Below are 19,835 nucleotides of genomic sequence, written 5' to 3'. Positions count from 1 at the left end.
ATCAGTAAGCAATAACATAATGCCAAAAGAACAATATGATGGTATAATGCAAAATCTAACTGCAGAACAACTTAACTTTATATATCATCATTTGCATTGGGTTAAAACAAAAGAAACACCATGCTACACATTTTGTACAGGTGGTGCAGGAGTAGGCAAAAGTTTCCTTATAACAGCACTTTACCAAACATTAGTACGTTATTACAATACAAAAGCAGGAGAAAACCCAGATAACATATATGTATTGCTTACAGCTCCAACTGGCAAAGCAGCACATAACATTCAAGGCCAAACACTACATAGTACTTTTAAAATACCTATTTCACAAACACTAACTCATAGACAGCTAACTCATGAGAATAGAAGCACACTCCAAGGTCAGCTAATGCATCTTAAATTGCTAATAATTGATGAAATATCAATGGTAGGGGCTAATGTATTCAACTTTATACATAATAGATTGCAAGAAATAAAAATGTCTGATCTCCCTTTTGGCGGAATATCTATTTTAGCAATTGGAGACTTTTACCAATTGAAGCCAGTTTTTGACCCATACATATTTGACAACCCAAAACATTCATATAGGCCAGTAAGTACTAATTTATGGCAGACACATTTCAAGTTATTTGAGTTGACTAAAATAATGAGACAACAAAATGACTTGCCATTTGCTCAACTACTAAACAGATTAAGAGAAGGGAAACAAACAAATGAGGATATTATACAGATAAAAACACGAGAAATAGAGCCACCTGAAAACATTAGCAAAACGATCCCTTACATTATGGGAACTAACAATGAAGTCAATAGCATAAATAATGCAGTTTTATTAGAACATATAACCCATTACCCAGTTTACACAGCTACAGCAATAGATACAGTTGCAGCAGACTTAAGTGAAGCAGTAAAAAAAAAAATACTCAAACAGTTGCCCACAGATTCTACTAAAACAATGAGCCTGCCATCAATATTACATATTGCATTGCAATTAAGATATGATTTAACTAACAATATAAATGTCAATGATGGTTTAACAAATGGTGCAACAGGTATAGTAGAATTTGTAGAAACTATCAATAACAGCCCAAATGTAATTTGGATTAATTTTGATAAAGAAACAGTTGGCAAGTTAACAAGACAAGAAAACAAACACATATATCACAGTAATATTTTGCCTCATTGGACACCCATTCATGCTATTACACGGCATTTCCAATATACACAGAAATTTATAACTATTATACGCAAACAATTCCCATTGCGACAATCATCTGCAAGAACTATACATAGAACACAAGGAGAAACAATTGAGCCCATTTACATTCACTTTAACAACAGTAAAGTACATCATCTACATTATGTAGCTTTAAGCAGAGCTAAATCTTTAGACAACATATACATTAGAAACTTTCAGCAAGACAAAATAGCTGTACATCCAAAAGTGCATGAAGAAATGACACGTTTAAGAACACACATGCAATTACAAATATCAGTACCACAATTAGATAGCTATAGACAACAGTGTAATATAATTGTCCATAACATACGGTCCTTGCAAAGAAATTACACTGCTATTAAATCAGACAAAAATATCATGAACAGTGATATTATATGCCTCACTGAAATCAACACAACTAGAAAAGCAGATAAGAATACGTTCTTAATAGAACAATATCACCTAGTATTATTTGATAAATTTCACAACCAGCACACAAAGCATGGTATTGCCATTTACTACAAAAAAACATGCTTTTATCGCCAATATATCAAACACAACACGAAATTGACTTTTTATTTTTCACTCAGCATCTTAATGATTCAGAATACTTATTTATTATACTGTACAAACCACCACATGTACTTTTGCAGACATTACTACAAGTTTTAAGTAGCATAATTAACTTGTATCCAAATTCAAAATATGTCATCATGGGAGACTTCGATATAGATTTAACACAAATGTCACCAAACAGAACTTTGCTATTAGAATATATGCTGCAGCAATTTCAATGCCAGCAAAAAATACAACAATACACAACAGACTACAATTCTACACTAGATCACATCTATACTAATGACAACATCATGCACTACGGTACATTAGAATCATATTATAGTGATCACAAAGCATTATGGGTGGCAGTTTAAAATGCAACCACTTCATTAACATGCTATTTTATTACAGGTAATAGCAAAAGGGGAAAAATTTATGCTCAGAATGTGTACTAACATTTTCTCTCATTTCAGATGATTTCCATACAAGACCTCAAACAAATGAAACATGAAGACAACAAACCTTACCAAAAAACAATCCGAGCCAACGTAATAAAATGTTCGACAAAAACAAACTATACAAATGCTAAACAAGAGCACAAAGTCATGTATCATCTAGCTCTAGCTGATGAAAGTAGTTGCATTAAAGCAACGTGCTACAATGAGCCATTTTACCAGCAAACTAAAGAAGGACAAGCTATTATGATTCGCAATTTCTTAGCCAAAAACAATGTGATTATCATCACGAAACAAACGAAACTATCACGCATGATGCCCTTATCTATACCTCAAGAAATAATACAGGAGGCAGAATATATCCTACAACCCCCTGCTCCACCAATATCACCGATAAAAACAGTTAAAGCAGCTTCACTACGCTCATTAATGAGCATTTCTGGGACTATTGATGAGGTAAGCTTACGAAAAAAAAAAACACTCACCCTTTTACACGCACACTATATACCAAAAACTCTTGCACACAATACTTACACCTTTGACAAACTCTCACTCTTTGACAAACTCTCCCTCTTTGACAGACTCTCCCTCTTTGACAGACTCTCTCGCTCTTTCACAGACTCTCTCTCTCTTTGACAGACTCTCTCTCTCTTTGACAGACTCTCTCTCTCTTTGACAGACTCTCTCTCTCTTTGACAGACTCTCTCTCTCATACACAGACTCTCTCTCTCTTTGACAGACTCTCTCTCTTTGACAGACTCTCTCTCTCTTTGACAGACTCTCTCTCTCTTTGACAGACTCTCTCTCTCTTTGACAGACTCTCTCTCTCTTTGACAGACTCTCTCTCTCTTTGACAGACTCTCTTTGACAGACTCTCTCTCTTTGACAGACTCTCTCTTTGACAGACTCTCTCTCTTTGACAGACTCTCTCTCTTTGACTCTCTTTGACTCTTTGACTCTCTTTGACTCTCTCTTTGACTCTCTCTTTGACTCCCTCTCTCTCTCTCTTTGACAGACTCTCTCTCTCTTTAACAGACTCTCTCTCTCTTTCACAGACTCTCTCTCTCTTTCACAGACTCTCTCTCTCTTTCAGACTCTCTCTCTCTTTGACAGACTCTCTCTCTCTTTGACAGACTCTCTCTCTCTTTGACAGACTCTCTCTCTCTTTGACAGACTCTCTCTCTTTGACAGACTCTCTCTCTTTGACTCTCTTTGACTCTCTTTGACAGACTCTCTCTCTCTTTAACAGACTCTCTCTCTCTTTGACAGACTCTCTCTCTCTTTGACAGACTCTCTCTTTGACAGACTCTCTCTTTGACAGACTCTCTCTCTTTGACAGACTCTCTATCTTTAACAGACTCTCTCTCTTTGACAGACTCTCTCTCTCTTTCAGCAGACTCTCTCTCTTTGACAGACTCTCTCTCTTTGACTCTCTTTGACTCTCTCTTTGACTCTCTCTTTGACTCCCTCTCTTTGACAGACTCTCTCTCTCTTTGACAGACTTTCTCTCTTTGACAGACTCTCTCTCTTTGACACTCTCTTTCTTTGACAGACTCTCTCTTTCTTTGACAGACTCTCTTTGACTATCTCTCTTTGACTCTCTCTTTGACTCACTCTCTCTCTTTGACAGACTCTCTTTGACAGACTCTCTCTTTGACAGACTCTCTCTTTGACAGACTCTTTGACAGACTCTCTCTCTTTGACAGACTCTCTCTCTCTTTGACAGACTCTCTCTCTCTTTGACAGAGTCTCTCTCTTTGACACACTCTCTCTCTCTTTGACAGACTCTCTCTCTCTGACAGACTCTGTCGCTTTGACAGACTCTCTCTTTGACAGACTCTCTCTCTTTGACAGACTCTCTCTCTTTGACAGACTCTCTCTCTCTTTGACAGACTCTTTGACAGACTCTCTCTCTTTGACTCTCTCTCTTTGACACACTCTCTCTCTTTGACAGACTTTCTTTGACAGACTGTCTCTCTTTGACAGACTGTCTCTCTTTGACAGACTGTCTCTCTTTGACAGACTCTCTCTCTTTGACACTCTCTTTCTTTGACAGACTCTCTCTTTCTTTGACAGACTCTCTCTCTTTGACTATCTCTCTTTGACTCTCTCTTTGACTCACTCTCTCTCTTTGACAGACTCTTTGACAGACTGTCTTTCTTTGACAGACTGTCTTTCTTTGACAGACTGTCTCTCTTTGACAGACTGTCTCTCTTTGACAGACTGTCTCTCTTTGACAGACTGTCTCTCTTTGACAGACTGTCTCTCTTTGACAGACTGTCTCTCTTTGACAGACTCTCTCTCTTTGACACTCTCTTTCTTTGACAGACTCTCTCTTTCTTTGACAGACTCTCTTTGACTATCTCTCTTTGACTCTCTCTTTGACTCACTCTCTCTCTTTGACAGACTCTCTTTGACAGACTCTCTCTTTGACAGACTCTCTCTTTGACAGACTCTTTGACAGACTCTCTCTCTTTGACAGACTCTCTCTCTCTTTGACAGACTCTCTCTCTCTTTGACAGACTCTCTCTCTCTTTGACAGACTCTGTCGCTTTGACAGACTCTCTCTTTGACAGACTCTCTCTCTTTGACAGACTCTCTCTCTTTGACAGACTCTCTCTCTCTTTGACAGACTCTTTGACAGACTCTCTCTCTTTGACTCTCTCTCTTTGACACACTCTCTCTCTTTGACAGACTTTCTTTGACAGACTGTCTCTCTTTGACAGACTGTCTCTCTTTGACAGACTGTCTCTCTTTGACAGACTGTCTCTCTTTGACAGACTCTCTCTCTTTGACACTCTCTTTCTTTGACAGACTCTCTCTTTCTTTGACAGACTCTCTCTCTTTGACTATCTCTCTTTGACTCTCTCTTTGACTCACTCTCTCTCTTTGACAGACTCTTTGACAGACTGTCTTTCTTTGACAGACTGTCTTTCTTTGACAGACTGTCTCTCTTTGACAGACTGTCTCTCTTTGACAGACTGTCTCTCTTTGACAGACTGTCTCTCTTTGACAGACTGTCTCTCTTTGACAGACTGTCTCTCTGACAAACTCTCTCTCTTTGACAGACTCTCTCTCTTTGACAGACTCTCTCTCTTTGACAGACTCTCTCTCTCTTTGACAGACTCTCTCTCTTTGACAGACCCTCTCTCTCTTTGACAGACTCTCTCTCTCTTTGACAGACTCTCTCTCTTTGACAGACTCTCTCTCTCTTTGACAGACTCTCTATTTGACAGACTCTCTATTTGACAGACTCTCTCTTTGACAGACTCTCTCTCTCTTTGACAGACTCTCTCTCTTTGACAGACTCTCTCTCTCTCTTTGACAGACTCTCTATTTGACAGACTCTCTCTTTGACAGACTCTCTCTCTCTTTGACAGACTCTCTCTCTTTGACAGACTCTCTCTTTGACAGACTCTCTCTAATTTCTATTACCAATTTTGTCTTACAGGAAGAAGAAATAAAAACAATTGTTATTGCTGGACAAGATACAAAACTTAAATCAATAACTGTGAAAGATACAACGGACTCAGTAAAAATAACTCTTTGGAGAGATGCCACTGACTTTCCCATAGAAATTGGATCCTACATAAAGATGACGCACCTGACAGTGCATGAATTTAACAACAATAAAATGTTAAACACAACAAGGAATACACAATTTCAAGTAAGTACAAATTATAAAAATATGAATAACTTGCTCTACTACTCAATCTATACTATCTACTTTTTAAAACACCATCAAACTCTATATTCACTAATTACAATTCACTCAAACTCTCGCTTCTAATACTCTCTATCTAAATCGATTAAGCTATACTATGTATTCTACTAATTACTACTATAAAACTCACTAATACTCTCCACTAATAAATCTACTACTCAATCTTAACTACTCTCTCTTTATTACTCTCTCTCTTTGACAGACTCTCTCTCTCTTTGACAGACTCTCTCTCTTTGACAGACTCTCTCTCTTTGACAGACTCTCTCTTTCACAGACTCTCTCTCTCTTTGACAGACTCTCTCTCTCTTTGACAGACTCTCTCTCTCTTTGACAGACTCTCTCTCTTTGACAGACTCTCTCTCTTTGACAGACTCTCTCTTTCTTTGACAGACTCTCTCTTTCTTTGACAGACTCTCTTTGACTATCTTTGACTATCTCTCTTTGACAGACTCTCTCTTTGACACACTCTCTCTCTCTTTGACAGACTCTCTCTCTCTTTGACAGACTCTCTCTCTCTTTGACTATCTCTCTTTGACAGACTCTCTCTCTTTGACAGACTTTCTTTGACAGACTGTCTCTCTTTGACAGACTGTCTCTCTTTGACAGACTGTCTCTCTTTGACAGACTGTCTCTCTTTGACAGACTGTCTCTCTTTGACAGACTGTCTCTCTTTGACAGACTGTCTCTCTGACAAACTCTCTTTGACAGACTCAATCTTAACTACTCTCTCTTTATTACTCACACCATAAAAAAACACTATTACAGAAAAATATCATTCACTATTTCAAATTAACTTACTAATAATGCCCAACTATCACTTACAAATATAACTTTAATACTAACACTTAAGTACACAATTTTTGGTAGTTTTCAAATTAACTTTATACTACTACGCCAATAACTTCAATACTCCAAAAATACTTAACAATGCACTCAAAATCATACACACTCTACTAATAACTCAGTCTACTCACACTGCACTATTAACTATAATCACTATTTACAATACTATTCTAAAACACAAAACTAGTACCTAATACTCACTATTTATTAAAACTTACTTTTACTAAAGTAGCTATAACATTACAAAACAGTTTCTAATCCTCTATTATACACACTATATTATACCTTTTCACTATACCTACTCACAATCTATCCTTTCTTAAACTATCTTCACTACTTATTAACATTATTTAAGACTGCATATAACAAGAAATTTTTCCGTAGGTCAACACAAGAAAAGAAATAAAAGAACTTCATAAATATGAAATTAACTAAATTCTTTTTCCTTCACAGAAAATACAACCACCAGAAGAAGAAATAAATATGACTATATATGGCCTAGAAACTGCGAATCAGGAACACAGTACACTAAATGTACATATTGATAATGCAGAAAATTTACAATCTGTAGAAATAAATAACAATATTCTACTGGACTTCTTCAATATACCACCGGACATTGACGACATTCAAGAAGCTCTAATGCCAATCTTGCCAAAAAATGTAAATGTAATATTACAAAATGGATACATACGAAAAATACATGAGTTGTAAAAAACAACACAATACTTTACTGTAAATAAAAGTACTAAAAGAAGATATTCAAATTATGATTCTGTAAAAAGGCTAAAAATACAGTATTTTAATTAAAGTTTAATTTGCTTGCAAACAATAATACGAAATATATTTACTTAAATAAAATTTTTAAAGCTTTTTATCTTGTATTTGCATTATTATTTACAGAGTACATAAGATATGTTAATGGACAATTTTACTTTAAAAAGACTACAACAAATGCAATTATTCTATAGCAAATTGAGCAAAATGCAAAAAATGTTACTGTGCAAATTTTTTTTTTACAGAAGCTACACCACATGCACTCATTCGATGTTATGTAGCAAATTCATCTGTCTTATACATTGTGAAAAAATGGTAACATAAAAACATCCAACGTTCATTGGAAATGCTGCTCCCATTATAATGCTCATACGCCCACATTTTCATGCATCCACCCATCATTCACCCCACCACCTTTTCATACATCATTCATACATGCAACATTTTCTCCATCCATACATCCATCTAACATTTCATTCTCCCAAATATACATCCATCCACACACCCTTTCATCAACTATCATTCATCCACTTACCTTTTCACACATCCATCCATGCAACTTTTTATTTAGCCTTTCAACCTCCAATCCATACATCCTTCATCCATCCACGCTATCATCTATACATCCATACGCCCACACTTTCTCCATCCACACATCATTCATCGCATCCACCCATCATTCACCACAGCACCTTTTCACACATACATACACCATTCATACATGCAAGTTTTAGCCATCCATACATCCAGCCATGTTTTCTTCCATCCATACTTCATCCGTCCACCCTTTTATCCTTTCATGCATCCTTTCATCCACACTTTTATTCATCCATCCACACTTGCATCTTTCTATCCATACATCCATCCTTTTCACATCCACCCTTCAATTCATACACCCACCTACATTTGCACACATCCATCATGCAACATTTTTATTAATACATCCATCTACCATTTATTATACTAACAATACATCCATCCACACTTTCAGTTTCCCATCCATACATCCATCTTTACACATACACACTTCTATCCATCCACTCATCATTTGTCCAACAGCATTTTCACCGATCCATCAATCATTCGTCCATGCAACATTTTTCACATCTATCTTAAACATTAATTCCCCAATCTATACACACATCAACGCATCCATCCAGCCACACAATACTTATCCACCTACATTTTCACTCATACATCATACATCCATGCAACATTTTAACTATCCATCCTTTCATTTTTCCATCCATCCATCCTACATGCTTCATCCATTCAATCTTTCATCTATACATCAAGACACACACACTTTCATCCATCCACCCATCATTCATCACACCACCTTTTCACACCTCCATACATCATTCATCCATTCAACATTTTATACATCCATACATCCCCCTTTTATTACATCCGTCCTTCTTCCGTCCACCCTTTCATCATTCCACGCATCCTTTCATCCATTCACACTTTCAACAATACATCCTGCATCCAACCACACTTTCATCCTTCCATCCATACATCCATCCTTTACACATCCACACACCTTTTCACACATCCATCATTCATCCATGCGACATTTTATACATCAATCTTCAAATTATTCGAAAGTTATGGGATTGTTCAAACTAGTAAAGTCACTATGCAATATAGTTCCTATGCATAGTTCAGTGGCATCCTAAAATGCCTTATTGATGTTTTACAACAAAACGTGAAATCACTTTCTAAAACCTTGACTTCATTGTATATGTTGTTTAAAGAAGTTTCTAAGCAACTGCCTGCATCCATCTAACAGTGCCATGCATCCTTTCATACACACTTTTATTCATCCATCCTTCAACCAGCCACACTTCCACATTTCCATACATCCATCCTTTACTCATCCACCCTTCAATCCATACACCCATCATACAGCCACATACATTTCAACACATCCATCCATCACATTCATCTACCATTTCATTCTACTAACAATACATCCATCCACTTTCAGCTTTCCATACATACATCATTTACACATCCACCCTTCTATCCATTCACTCATCATTTTTCCAACAACTTTCTCAACTATCAATCAATCATTCATCCATGCAACATTTTCTACATTCATCTTAAAATTTCATTCCACAATCTATACACACATCAACACATCCATCCAGCCACACATTATTTATCCACCTAGCTTTTCACACATGCATCAAACATCCATGCAACTTTAACTATCCATCCTTTCATTCTTCCACCCATCCTTCATACATCCTTCATACATCCATCATTTCATCTATACATCAATTCACCCACACTTTCATCCATCCACCCATCATTCATCACACCACCTTTTCACACATCCATACATCATTCATCCATGCAACATTTTATACATCCATCCAACTACATTTTCTTTTATCCGTCCTTCCGTCCAACATTTCATCCATTCACACTTTCAACAATCCATCCCGCATCCATCCACACTTTCATCCTTCCATACATCCATCCATCCTTTACACATCCACACACGTTTTCACACATCCATCATTCATCCATGCAACATTTTATACATCAATCTTCCGATTCTTCAGAAGTTATGGTTTTTTCAAACTAGTAAAGTCACTGTGCAATATTGTACTTATGCATGGTTCGGTGTGACATCCTCAAGTGCCTTATTGATGTTTTCCAACAATACATGCAATCGCATTCTAAGACCTTCACATCATTGTATATGTTGTTTAAAGAAGTTTCAAAGCAGCTGCCTGCATCCATCTAAAAGTGGCTTGGACAAGATATATTTCCATAAGTTGAAAAAAAGTACACAAAACTTTACTGTAAATGGAACTAAAAAAACATAACTAAATTATGTTTCATACAAAATGTAAAAGTATTTTCAGTACAGTTTAATTTGCTTACAATAATAAATATATTTACTTAAATAAAAAAGTTCAACCTTATTTTGTCTTTGCATTATTATTTACAAACAACATAAATGTTACTATGCAAATGTAGTTTGACAATACAACAAATGCACTCATTCTATGTTCTATAGCAGAGTGGAGCTTCAGAGTGGAGCTTCAGAGTGGAGCTTCAGAGTGGAGCTTCAGAGTGCAGAATGTCAAAAGCAATGCCAATAGCTCTAACTTGAACAAAGGCAAAACCATTGCATTGTAAATGCTTGTTAGAGTATGCCTCCAAGTCTTTTTTTGTCCCTTCGCACATTCATAAACAGTTCACCACAGCCATCAAAAAAAGATTCCTTATTGATTCCTGGAGAATTTGCAACCCCTGTATACAAGAATATACTTTTTTCTCGCCTGCACATTTCTCTCAATATAGGATTGATCAAATTTTTGTTTCTAAACCCTCACCTCAACACATCTTACAATCTGAGATAAGCACCATTTAAATTTCTGATCATTCACTAGTAATTCTAGAGCTAGACCTTCTTCCCCTTCCACCCTAAAGTTAGACATGGGTGCTTCAATACTTCTCTTTTACTGGATACCTCTTTCACACAACATTTTGATACTTTTATAACATCATTCTTTGCTTTGTATGAATCTCCTGACTTATAATTTCCAATTATTTGGGATTCTAAGGATTCTATCATTACTTGTGTTTCCACCAAAAAGAAAATACATTTAAAAAAAGCACTGGATTTTATGAAACATATAAAATCATTAGAACAATCCTATTTCATATCCAAATCTAAGACTGTTTAGATAATGTAATTAAGGACAAATTGTATTTTAATAAACATTCCATGGACTCGGCTAATTCTTATCTCCTTAAATCTAGTTCCAGATACAATGGTGGTCAAAATAAAGGATGAAAACTCTTAGCAAATTATCTTAAAATTAAAAAGGAGTGAACCAAAATAGAAAGTATTCTAAGAGATGATTCCATACCTCTTTTTAGAGACAACAATAGTTTTAATAAATTTACTAAATTCGATCAAAATCTTTATTGCCAGAATTAGATCCTCTAAAATCTGATATTAACTCACATCTTTCTTCTATTCATAAAGAATTACATTTAAATACTGATTTTTCTTCCCTTGATTTTGATATCGCAATTTATGATATTTGTAGTGCCATTCACTCTATTAAAAAAAGTAAAGCTCCTGTGCCCAATGGTTTTACTATTGAATTCTCCCTTCATTTCGCTAAATAATTAGTCCCTAAAGTACATTGATTTTTTACTTTGTTTCCTTCTTCCAATTCTGCTATCAGGACATTTCAATAAGCCGCAATATGCCTTATATCAAAAGATAATAAAGATAATAACTTATGCAAAAATTATAGACACATTTCTTAGTCAATTCTGATTATAATATTTTTGCCAACATTCTGGCATTATGCTTTGATCCTCTCCTCCCCAATTTAATTAGTTGCAAACAAGCTGGTTTTGTTAAAGGTAGTCAACTCTCTGACAATACCAGGCTTTTCATAGAATTCCTGAGTAAATCTAAAGCTTAAAAACATTCTTTAGCATCCATTTCCTTGGATACTGAGAAAGCTTTTGATCGGATACACTAGACATGTTTTATTCACTACACTTTCATGGTTTGGTTTTGAGGAAAAGGTAATTAACCTAGGCTCTCTTTCATATTCTTCCCCTTCAGCATCTATATTTGCCAATCTCCTATCTTTTAAAAAGAATATTAATCACTTACTGTCCAGCCGGCCTGCTGACTGACCGCCACCCCCCCCCCCCCCCCCCTTCACCCTCTTCCTATTTTCTTTGGGGAAACAGGAAGCACCAGGGCTCCATGCAGCCAATCACAACGGTGTAATGCAGCATTGTGATTGGTCTGAGCGCCATGTCATGGGGCTGGAGGGGTGGGAATGTTCTCCACGCATTCTGTAATGCAGCCTACATGAAGAACATGCTAAGTGAGCATGGCTTTGGCAGTCACAAAAGGACTGGTCAATCACTCATGCTACCAGAGGGAGCGCATACCACTCCCCCCCTGCTCTAAGAGCAGCCCCGCCCCACAAAGTCTCTGCAACGCGAAAAAATAAAATGATAATAACCTTGAGTTGTTATCATTTTGTTTTCCTTTTTTTTACACTGCATAAAGCAGTGGGCCGACATTCCTCCGCCTTAGCAGAGGAGCCACCACTGGTATATATTCCCTGCTATATATACTCACCTACCTCCCAGCCAGCAGGCTGGCTGACCGCCGCCACCTGTCCTGCGTTCTCTTCCTGGTTTCTTGGGGGAAACAGAAAGCACCAAGGCTCCCCGTAGCCAATCATTATGCTGTAATGCAGCATTGCGATTGGTCTGAGAGCCATGTCCAGGGCTGGAGGGGTGGGCATGTTCTCCACTCAGGCTGTAATGCAGCCTCCATGAAGAACATGCTATGTGAACATGATTGTTTGGTCGGCGCAAGGGGGCTGGCCAATCACTCATGCTCACATTGGGAGTTCAAACCGCTCCGCCCCCTGCTCTGATAGCAGCCCCACCCCACAAAGACGCCACAACATGAAAAATTTCAATATTAATAACCTTGAGGTATTATCATTTTGTTTTCCCTTTTTTTACTGCATAAAGCAGTGGGCTATGTTCCTCCGCCTTAGAGGAGGAGCCCCCACTGGTATATATACCCACCTTACCTCTCGCCCTCCTCCACAAAAATCAACCCCAGAATTCCAATGGGAAGCAGATCTTCACACCTTCTTGCCTATTCCCTTATAGAACAAATTATGGCTTAAAATTCACAAGACATCACGTGCTGCCAACACAACTCAAAGACTCGTTTTTGTTTATAACCACCTTCCAATCACTACTGCATCTATATACAAGTTTGATAGTGCCACTCCATCATTGTGTAATTCCACTACTGTTTACAATTATTTTCATTTACATGAACTGTGCTTTTATTTTTGCCCTTTCAATTTTCTTTTATCCTGCCCTTATCCAGTTTTCTACTATATTTGCAAATATGTTCTGTTTTATCTTGTTATTATTCAAATGTTTTCAGTACACTGTTATTATATTATTTTGTGAAACTTCTGTTTTATTTCCCCTTTCCCTACTTAATAAACTTTAGATCTAAAACTTAAAAACAAGAAATAGTACATTCAAGCTGCTGACTCACACTTCTCATTTTGAAGTGGCAACTGGGGACTACAGTGTTCTACTTGAAGGACAAACTCAGATTCAAGATATTCATTGATTGTGAGGGTCAAGGTAATCTCATTGAAGCAAATGCAACGACCCTGCAATGAAGCATTGATGTTTAGTTAGCAACCCAAATATTTCCTGGAATTGGTCAGCGTTGGTTGCCCCCAGACTAGATCTTGAACTCTGTATACAGGTACCATCACACTGTCTCCCCTAAGATTCAATACGTACCTTTTCAGACATCCTAAACCAGGTGAGCCAACATGAGCCAAAACAAAACCATATCTCCAGGATGTAAGAATTATTCACAAGGGCAAAAGGGATGCTTAAAACAAGCAATAGTTTTTGCCCCTTTCGCCCACTCTAGGCACCCAATCTTAGCTCCATAATTATGACACCATGACAACTAGGAATTTGCAGGTGACTGTGCTCCCCAAAAGAAACAACATGGCACAACCTAGGTATACTAAAACTGAATCTTAACTGCACAAGACTGGAACTTGCCTCTGAAATAAAGTTGCCAGTGATGAGCTAAAAACCGCCCTTTAAAAGATATCGGATTTGGGGAACCGGGGAGGACTTCTCTTTTACATGGAAATCTCTGTTGGGAGGATTGTGTCTCCATCAAAATAACCTCTTCTGTGGAATGGACGAACCATTCAATCAGATTGGAAAATACAATAATCGTCTATATATGCGAAAGTAAGCAGCCACCATAACTAGATTTGCTGTGGAAACTGTGAGGGTTGACTACTGTAAATAACATCACTCAGAACTGAAAGTGCTGATCTCTTACAAAAAAAACATGTAATACTTTCTGAAAGCAGGAGTAACAAATGCAAAAACGAATCTTCTTGAAGATGGTGGTATGCTGGGTTGACAAATGCTAGAGGAGACCTCGAAAGCGGATTACTTGCTGATTTTTTTGCAGCATTCTGGGTTTGGTTTTACTACCTCACAAAAGCCGTATTAGAAGCATCTGGAGATCAATAAACGTGCAGATAGATTTTCTTCTGCCCAGAAATAAAGACCATGCAAAGTAGCCTTAATGGAACTCTTTCAACTGAAAAACACAGATGGAGAAGTCTGCATTAAAAGTACATAGGAGCACTATTTTTTTTGCCAACAGCTATTTACTCTCAGAAGAGCAACAAAACATATAATAAAGTGACTCAAGCTCATCTCAAGCCGATTATACAGAAATATGAAACTGTATATTATTTCTGTCCTGAGATCTTAATCCTAGAATACCTTGTGTTGGTAATAGATCTTTCTAATGGGAACAAGACCCAAATTGTCTAAAGGGGTCTCTAACCTGTAGCTCATGAGCTACTGTAGCTCTCCAGATACCTCTGAGTAGCTCACCTGTGTGCAGGCGGTTTAAAAAATCTGAAAGCTTTTGCTTGGTTGAATTAATATACATATAAAAATTGAGATTGTGCAACACGAATAACATTAGTAGCTCTCAATGCGTTTCATTGAACATAAGTAGCGCTCAGTACTGAAAAGGTTGGAGACCCCTGGCTCAGGTGATTCATTAAGAAGTTAGTGTAAAACTGAGCCTCTACTTTTGTGGTTTAAATTTCTTTATTAGTATTATTGTCATGAAACATAATACATCAGCTATTCAAGGCCTGATTCCCTTCAGGCCACAGAGCATTGTTATCCCCATAAGTCCCTCCCCTCATTCCGAACCCCTGACCTGGTTGCACATGAAAACAAAATCTGCACTGTCACAAGGATAACCTATATAAATGTAGGAATCTGTTGGGTAGTGGTGGGGAGAGACTCAGGCAGGCGAAGAAGTCGTAATTATTTTGGACAGGTAAGCTTGTGGAATTCGGCCGTCAGAAACTTCAGGAATAGTCCCCACAACTTGGGGAATGAAGTACCCTGGTTGGACAAAGTGAGCGTTCTATCCCAAGTATGGACCACATTCCGTGTAGCCATCATAAGTATGTGGGAATGTGCCCCATACCCCAGTGTGCTAAAGTATCCTGCAAGGTAGCCCTCAGGGCCAATCCAAACTGTGTACCCCAGCGAGATTTAATTGGGAAGGTGAATACGTTGGGGAGAACCAAGATAATGTAGGCGGGGAATCAGGCGAGTTCTGGGTCAAAGTGGGTATTGCGTTAAGTACCTGCAACCAATAAGTCATGAGTTTCAGGCAGTCTCATGGGATATGTAGTAGGGTACCCGGGAACCCACACTGACGCCAGTACTTAGGTGATCTAGAGGGGTTACTTTTGTGCAGTCAGTGAGGTGTGAAATATCAATAGGTGACGTTGCGATGCTATCCAAATTGAGAGCAGTGTAACGTGCCTTGTAGTAAATATCACCAAACTCTTTCAGCGTCAGCCTTCTACCTATTTCTGAATCCCAGGGTTTCTGGCTAGAAGGTTTGGAAAACTCTGCAGTAGGGCTTATCATGCGGCATAACTCTGAGGTAAGGCGTTTATTGGAAGTCTTAGAGAGCAGCCAGCATTCAAAGAGGGTAAGCTACCACTCAACTCCAGTAAGACAGAGGGGTGCATCACCCAATGGCAAATTTGGGTGTAGTGTCAGAGCTCAGACTTCGGGAGCGCAGAGGTTATGCATATTGACTGGAAGGGGACTGGACCCTCCTGATCAAATGGGTGGCCAATAGATATACAGCCTGCTTGATTATAAAGGTGAAATGAAGGGTTGCGTAAGCCCGGGGTGAAGTCTGGATTCCCAACTGTAGGCATTGACTGAGAAGGGAAGGATGTGAGGCCCCCCCTGTACCGCCAGTCAATTCTAGGCAGCCAATGAAGACTTAGTGATGAGAGAAAATGGGTTTTGGGTCAGGCGTGTTTGGGGAGAAAGGGGATTCTCCACACGGGCTGCCCTGCCAGAACCCAGTCCATAAACAGCCAGCGTTTCTCTGACTCTACTGAGGCCCATTCCACAAAGATCCTGATTTGGGTAGCCAGATAGCAGCAACAGAGATTTGGGTGCCCTAGACCTCCTTCAATTGGGGGTCTGTAACTGAGGTCTCTGCGGAAGCGAGGCCATTTGTTGGCCCATACCAATCGATTAAGCTCCTGCTGCAGCGACCGCAATGCCCCAGGAGCGGTTCAGCAGTGAGAACCTGAAAAAGGAACAGAACCCTAGGGAGGATTGTCATCTTAATTGCTGCAATTTGTCCGATCCAGGATAGTGGATAGGGTTGGTGCTCACTGAAGGGGTGAAGTCTGTTGTAAGGCATCTACTGTGTGCGGCCAGAGGGTCAGTTTGAGGGCCTATGCTTTGCGAATATTTGCCTTTAGGCCTGCTGTCAGACCGAAAGCCTCCAGCTCATCCAGGGTTGGTGCCCAAGTCGACGTTCTGTGTTTTACCAGTAGAACTCCAGAAATTAGCAGAATTATTAGTGTTTACCCCATCAACCCAGATCAGGTTTAGGAAAAGTAAATTCACGACCAACAATGCAGCAACACTTATGCTGATGACTACGCGTACAATGAAGGAAGGTGATGTGCAATTACATTGTAGTTTGACCACTTTTGTTAAGATAGTGCTACCTTGTAGAATGAAGTGTCAAGTGATTATTGTACTTTTTTAGGTGAACTTGATCAAGGAACATTGAATGCATTAAATAAACAGGCAAAGGCCATAATTACAACAGTGGAGTTTGGGTTGTATTTTGGCCTTCTCATGTTCAACTTGGACATGAAGGAATCAGGACCAAGAATTTGAGGGGAGGTGCTTTTGCCCCTGAAAATCAAAGGTATGACATTGCCTGAAGATTATTGTTACACAGATGGGATATGTACTGACAAACATACTGTCATAGTACTTTGTGGATTTTGAATATACATTTGTGAAGTGCAAAGCATTCTGTTAAAGACTGACTATGGAAACTCTCTTTCAACTGGATTTCCTGATATATAGCTCATTCCCTTAAAGGTTGCACTACATGGTCCTATATGCTTTGGTGCAGGAACAAACAGATATGACCACATCAAAAAAGCATTACTAACCCCTCAATGGCTACCCTTAGAACACAGAATTTATATAAGATGGAGTGCATTACCCACACAGCTCTATACACTGCTAGCCTTCAATACCTAGCAGCGAAGCGGAAAATGTCTGCTGGGTCTAGACACAGTTCAGAAACACGATTTAGAACTGCCAACTTTAAAAAAGGAATGCATGATAGCACAATTTTCCACAAGAAATATAGCTAAAATTTGAAGATCTCTTCCCACGTCAACAAACTGCCACCTCTCTTGCTACCATAGACCTCAAGCTGACACTGCTCTTCCAGAGACACTTCTCCTTGGCTCTTAACTAAATTCATCACTGATAATTTCCTCTTTCATGGTTTCCCTTTTTTTTCTACAGCTCCCTATTTTAGCCAGTGTTTAGATCTGGCCTTTCCTCTCCTCTGTCACTTATCTTTTCCTCTTGCCCCTTCTGTACTTTTAATGTTCCCTTTCTTTTAGCTCTGATATCACGTTTACGTTCACATGGCTCTGTTCTCCTTTTGTTTGCACCACAGATGTTTACTCCACTAGACATGCTTAATTGCAGATCCTCATCTTAATATAAATCTATTCTACTTAGGTGGCCATCAAGTTAAGAAAGCTTTCAATTGCAAGACTGCTCCTTTTTAGGTCTCATCTAGGCAGCACATGCACTGTCTCTTGGAGACATGCTGCCTTCAGTCTATGTGCTTAGACCCCCCCCCCCCGCCTCCAACTTTTGGACCCCTACCTACCAGCTTTTGATTGGCTTTTGTCAATGTCCTTTAAAAAACGTTGCTTCTAATTGGATAATGGATTCTCCTTGGCCGACTTGTCAGCTTGCACTTTCATCATGGAATTTTGTGTCTGTAGCACTTATTTTTTTTATTTAGAATGAGCACTTCCGTAGCCCGGTGCTGGAATTTGAGCGTGCCTTCTACTCAGTGCCAGCTGCATGTGTGTACCAGCTGTTGGATCAAAGTGCGTGTTTAATCATTCTGCCATCCGTCTGCCACCTCCCCTCACCCAATGGCAGGAGGAGGACCATTCCTCTACAGATCAGCAAGGTTTTTTTTTTGTTGTATATGCCGACGCCCACATCAGTGTGCATTTGCATTTAAGCAACCAACTCGGACCTAAGCGGTCCCAACCTCAGTGCATGGAACACTTCACCATTGGGGAGGCATATATTGGCTTGTGTGTACCTGAATCAAATAATTGGTCATATCAGCCCACGGCCGTATCAGTGACTTGAACTAATTAACTTGGACCATAACTGTCCTGGAGGGCACAATATTCTAACTGCATTTGAGACTGTTGGCCCAAGAGGGAGTGGTTCAAATCTACCCATACCGCTCCCGCTCCCCTCGTGGCCGGGTGTTATCAGTTTCAAGCTACCGTAACTCCTCTAAAATGAGCCCAACTGATTTTCAAGCACTGCATCCACACTTCTGCCACCCAGCCAGTGCCCACCTACCGCACCTAATATGCATCTGGTGAGCAGTACACTCTCCTACATTCCAGTCACAGGAGTTTACTGTGCAGCGGTTTAGCACACAGCAAAATCTTAATTCCCATCAGCCATAAACCGCCTACGTCTGTTGTCCAGCAGCTTTGGTTAGGGAATCACAAGGCTCCAACTTAGAAAACAGTCTCACAGCACTCACCGCTGCTGAATGCAGAGTAAAGAAAATCTGAACTGAACTAGCTGCATGTGTGCAATGAGCTAAAATCCAACTAAAATGGGCCCAGATCCACCAGTCGCTCCCTCATGTTTTCGCAAGCATCCCCTCTGTGCACTGTCACCAGTGAAGTCCATGCCTGCACTGTGCACAGGCACTGTACAAGTGCATTGAATACAGCAGTATATATTGTGGCACAAGTGTGAGCCACTGGGAACTGCTCCCACACGTGACCCCTTCCCTCATTGCTCTCTCCACTCAAATGCCCGATTAGTGGCTATCTGTAACACTTGCACTGAAAGGCGGGGTTAGAAACAGAAACACAGATCATACAACTGTGCTCTTCCTGCAATCTTTACAACCTAATCCAAGGCGTTGGGTAAGGAAAGAACAGCCAAAGTTGAATGACTTGCACAAAAAGCCTCGAGTCCAAGTGCATTTAATTTATTTGCTTTAATTTGTACTTTCGTATTA

The 19,835-nt window shown here is 39.1% G+C and overlaps 2 protein-coding genes across 2 annotated transcripts in view; one reads left to right on the top strand and one right to left on the bottom strand.

Annotated features, from left to right (window-relative positions):
- The window catches only part of LOC147733052 (uromodulin-like), a 195,197-nt gene that overhangs the window by 147,359 nt on the left and 28,003 nt on the right, over positions 1-19,835 (bottom strand). The window lies entirely within an intron of this gene.
- LOC147733053 (uncharacterized) lies at positions 1,967-7,510 on the top strand. Its single transcript, XM_086958905.1, has 3 exons — positions 1,967-2,685; positions 5,681-5,896; positions 7,250-7,510. Exons 1-3 carry the CDS (start codon positions 2,248-2,250, stop codon positions 7,508-7,510), a joined length of 915 nt encoding a protein of 304 aa, XP_086815031.1. The 5' UTR covers positions 1,967-2,247.

Source organism: Lissotriton vulgaris, chromosome 2_1 (genome assembly GCF_964263255.1).
Source record: "Lissotriton vulgaris chromosome 2_1, aLisVul1.2, whole genome shotgun sequence".
Taxonomy (NCBI): domain Eukaryota; kingdom Metazoa; phylum Chordata; class Amphibia; order Caudata; family Salamandridae; genus Lissotriton; species Lissotriton vulgaris.
Note: the sequence above shows the minus strand (reverse complement) of the source record. Positions and strands in the feature narration are given on the sequence as shown.

Bases quoted from the DNA above. Each gene is read 5' to 3' on its own strand.
- LOC147733053 (XM_086958905.1), top strand. From the start codon at position 2,248: ATGATTTCCATACAAGACCTCAAACAAATGAAACATGAAGACAACAAA. The intron at 2,686-5,680 runs GTAAGCTTACGA...TTTGTCTTACAG, and splicing joins TTTCTGGGACTATTGATGAG to GAAGAAGAAATAAAAACAAT. The intron at 5,897-7,249 runs GTAAGTACAAAT...TTTCCTTCACAG, and splicing joins CAAGGAATACACAATTTCAA to AAAATACAACCACCAGAAGA.